The 2,121-nt window shown below is 44.1% G+C and overlaps 1 protein-coding gene across 1 annotated transcript; it reads left to right on the top strand.

The window, feature by feature from the left end:
* The first annotated feature begins 207 nt into the window (after nt 1-207).
* LOC133149796 (glutaredoxin-like protein C5orf63 homolog) lies at nt 208-1,879 on the top strand. The gene is made up of 4 exons (XM_061271946.1): nt 208-378; nt 1,041-1,142; nt 1,536-1,592; nt 1,665-1,879. The coding sequence occupies exons 1-4, from the start codon at nt 334-336 to the stop codon at nt 1,866-1,868; spliced, it is 408 nt and encodes a 135-aa protein (XP_061127930.1). The 5' UTR covers nt 208-333; the 3' UTR covers nt 1,869-1,879.
* Nucleotides 1,880-2,121: the final 242 nt, after the last annotated feature.

Here is a 2,121-nt window from a genome sequence, read left to right as displayed (position 1 = left end):
AGGCCACTGAGCTGGACCGGGTGTGCGCAAAAGCCATAATAGTTTTTCAAACCTTCTGTGTCACTCCAAATCCTTAAATCAGGGGTCTCAAACTCCAGTCCTCTGGGGCCGCATTCCTACATGTTTTCCAAGTTTCCCTCGTTAAACACACCTGATTCAATTATCAGGCTCCTGCAGAACGTGAGGATGAACTGATCATTTGAATCAGGTGTGTTTAACGAGGGAAACTTGGAAAACATGTAGGAATGCGGCCCCGAGGACTGGAGTTTGAGACCCCTGCCTTAAATCCTTCAAACTCTACATCCTCCGTGTCACTTAGAAACAAAGCTGCTAATGATGCCGGTAGTACGTGGGGCCCTTCGTCATCCCGTGATCAAGGTTTGTCCTTTTTGTAAACAACAGCCGCGCTGCGCTGCGCCGCTGACGTCACTTGAAATTCAAATTACAGTAATCCCTTGCTACATCGCGGTTTCACTTTTTTTTTTTTTTTTTTAAACTTTTTGAAAAATTCACATAAGTTGCTCCTCATTATAAGTCGCCTCCCCACCCAAACTATGAAAAAAAACGCGACTTATAGTCCGAAAATTACGGTACTCGCGAGAGTTAACTGTGTGTGTACTTCAGGTACTATAGAAATTTCCATACATTACAGTTCTTAATTATTTTCTCAGTCAGGCACCCCTTCTTTCCCAGGAGACAAAAAAAATACTAGAGGTGGGTTTACTTATAAACATTTTGCAAACAGCACTTGTTTGTATAAAAATACGTATAAAGTAATGAACAACTAAGTGTCATCAAAGGCACTTCTGTTGTGACCTTCAAGAACACTGTGTGTAGTGCATGCTGGGATGCTTGGGAGACTTTGACGTCATCAATAAGATAAGCTCGGTAATGATATCAGTAGGTCAAGACTCAACGCATACTCGACATGCTTATTGGGTGAGCTGGGCCCTCCTGCTCTGCGATTGGCCGGCTACTGTGACCGAAGGTGCTGTGACCCAATCAGGTTAGCAACTATTTTCTTTTGTTTCTTTTCCCAGATGCTAACGTTTGTGCTGCAACGCGTGTCACAGATTACGCCTGTGACACGTGTCAGGTGGTACTGTCACAACAGCTTACCTGTTCTCACACTGTACTCCAAGGTAATATGCATGCTAATGCTAACACGCCCAACAAAAGAAAATTCTTTTATATCTTTTATAAACTCACGAATAATAAAATAGCTTGTCCCATAAGCCAAATGCAGTCACTCCTTTTTACTGCCTGTAAATTGACCAGCTCGGTTGTGTCGACTACTCGAGTCATCAATGGGATAAATAATTCTGAAGAGATTGTTTGCTAAGGCTAACAGTTTATGAAGCAGCAAGAACATGTTAATCCTAACAGTTTATTTCGGAAGTGTTGCTAGTCTGTTGAGTGTTAAAAACAAAACATTGTAGCTTTGTTTTGAATTTTAACATGGTAGCTTGCTAACGTTTATTCAAGAGTGAAAGATGCTGGTGTTCGAATGCTAACCGCCGCCGTTTTGTTTGTAGGATCCATGTCCTCTGTGCGACGAAGCCAAAGAAGCTCTGCAGCCCCTCAAGCACAAAGTGAGCGGTCACAAATAACTCTGAATAAATGAATGACTGGTCCCTGATGTTTGTGGCCTGCGCGCAATCCAGTTTGTCCTGCAGCAGGTGGACATCAGTCATCCGGAGAACCAAGTTTGGCGAGACAAGTACAAGTGGGACATTCCTGTCTTCCATCTGAATGGTCGCTTTGTCATGAAGCACCGCGTGGATGTCAAATTGCTTGACAAGCTGCTGGACGACCACCACAGTGACCAATCATGCAAACAAGGAATTGATGAACAAATAAACACATGAAGACAAAGTCATCCGTTCCTTGTCTTTCATTCTTTTGACCCATGACCAAAAATTGTTGGCATGATTGGCGGCTGATCTGGAGAGCTCATCAATATTTCAGCCGGTGTGCGTGTTGCCGTGGTGACGTCTGTTGTCGTGGTGACGTCTGTTGTCGTGGATGGCGTCTCGGGTTAAAATGGTGGACGTTCAGCTGGCGGTGCAGAAAACCAAAAGAAAGATGTCACCTCCAGCTGCAGCTGCTCCGCCAGTAAGA

This window comes from Syngnathus typhle, unplaced genomic scaffold (genome assembly GCF_033458585.1).
Source record: "Syngnathus typhle isolate RoL2023-S1 ecotype Sweden unplaced genomic scaffold, RoL_Styp_1.0 HiC_scaffold_482, whole genome shotgun sequence".
NCBI lineage: Eukaryota > Metazoa > Chordata > Actinopteri > Syngnathiformes > Syngnathidae > Syngnathus > Syngnathus typhle.
The sequence above is the reverse complement of the archived record's forward strand: the minus strand, read 5'-3'. Positions and strand labels throughout refer to the sequence as shown.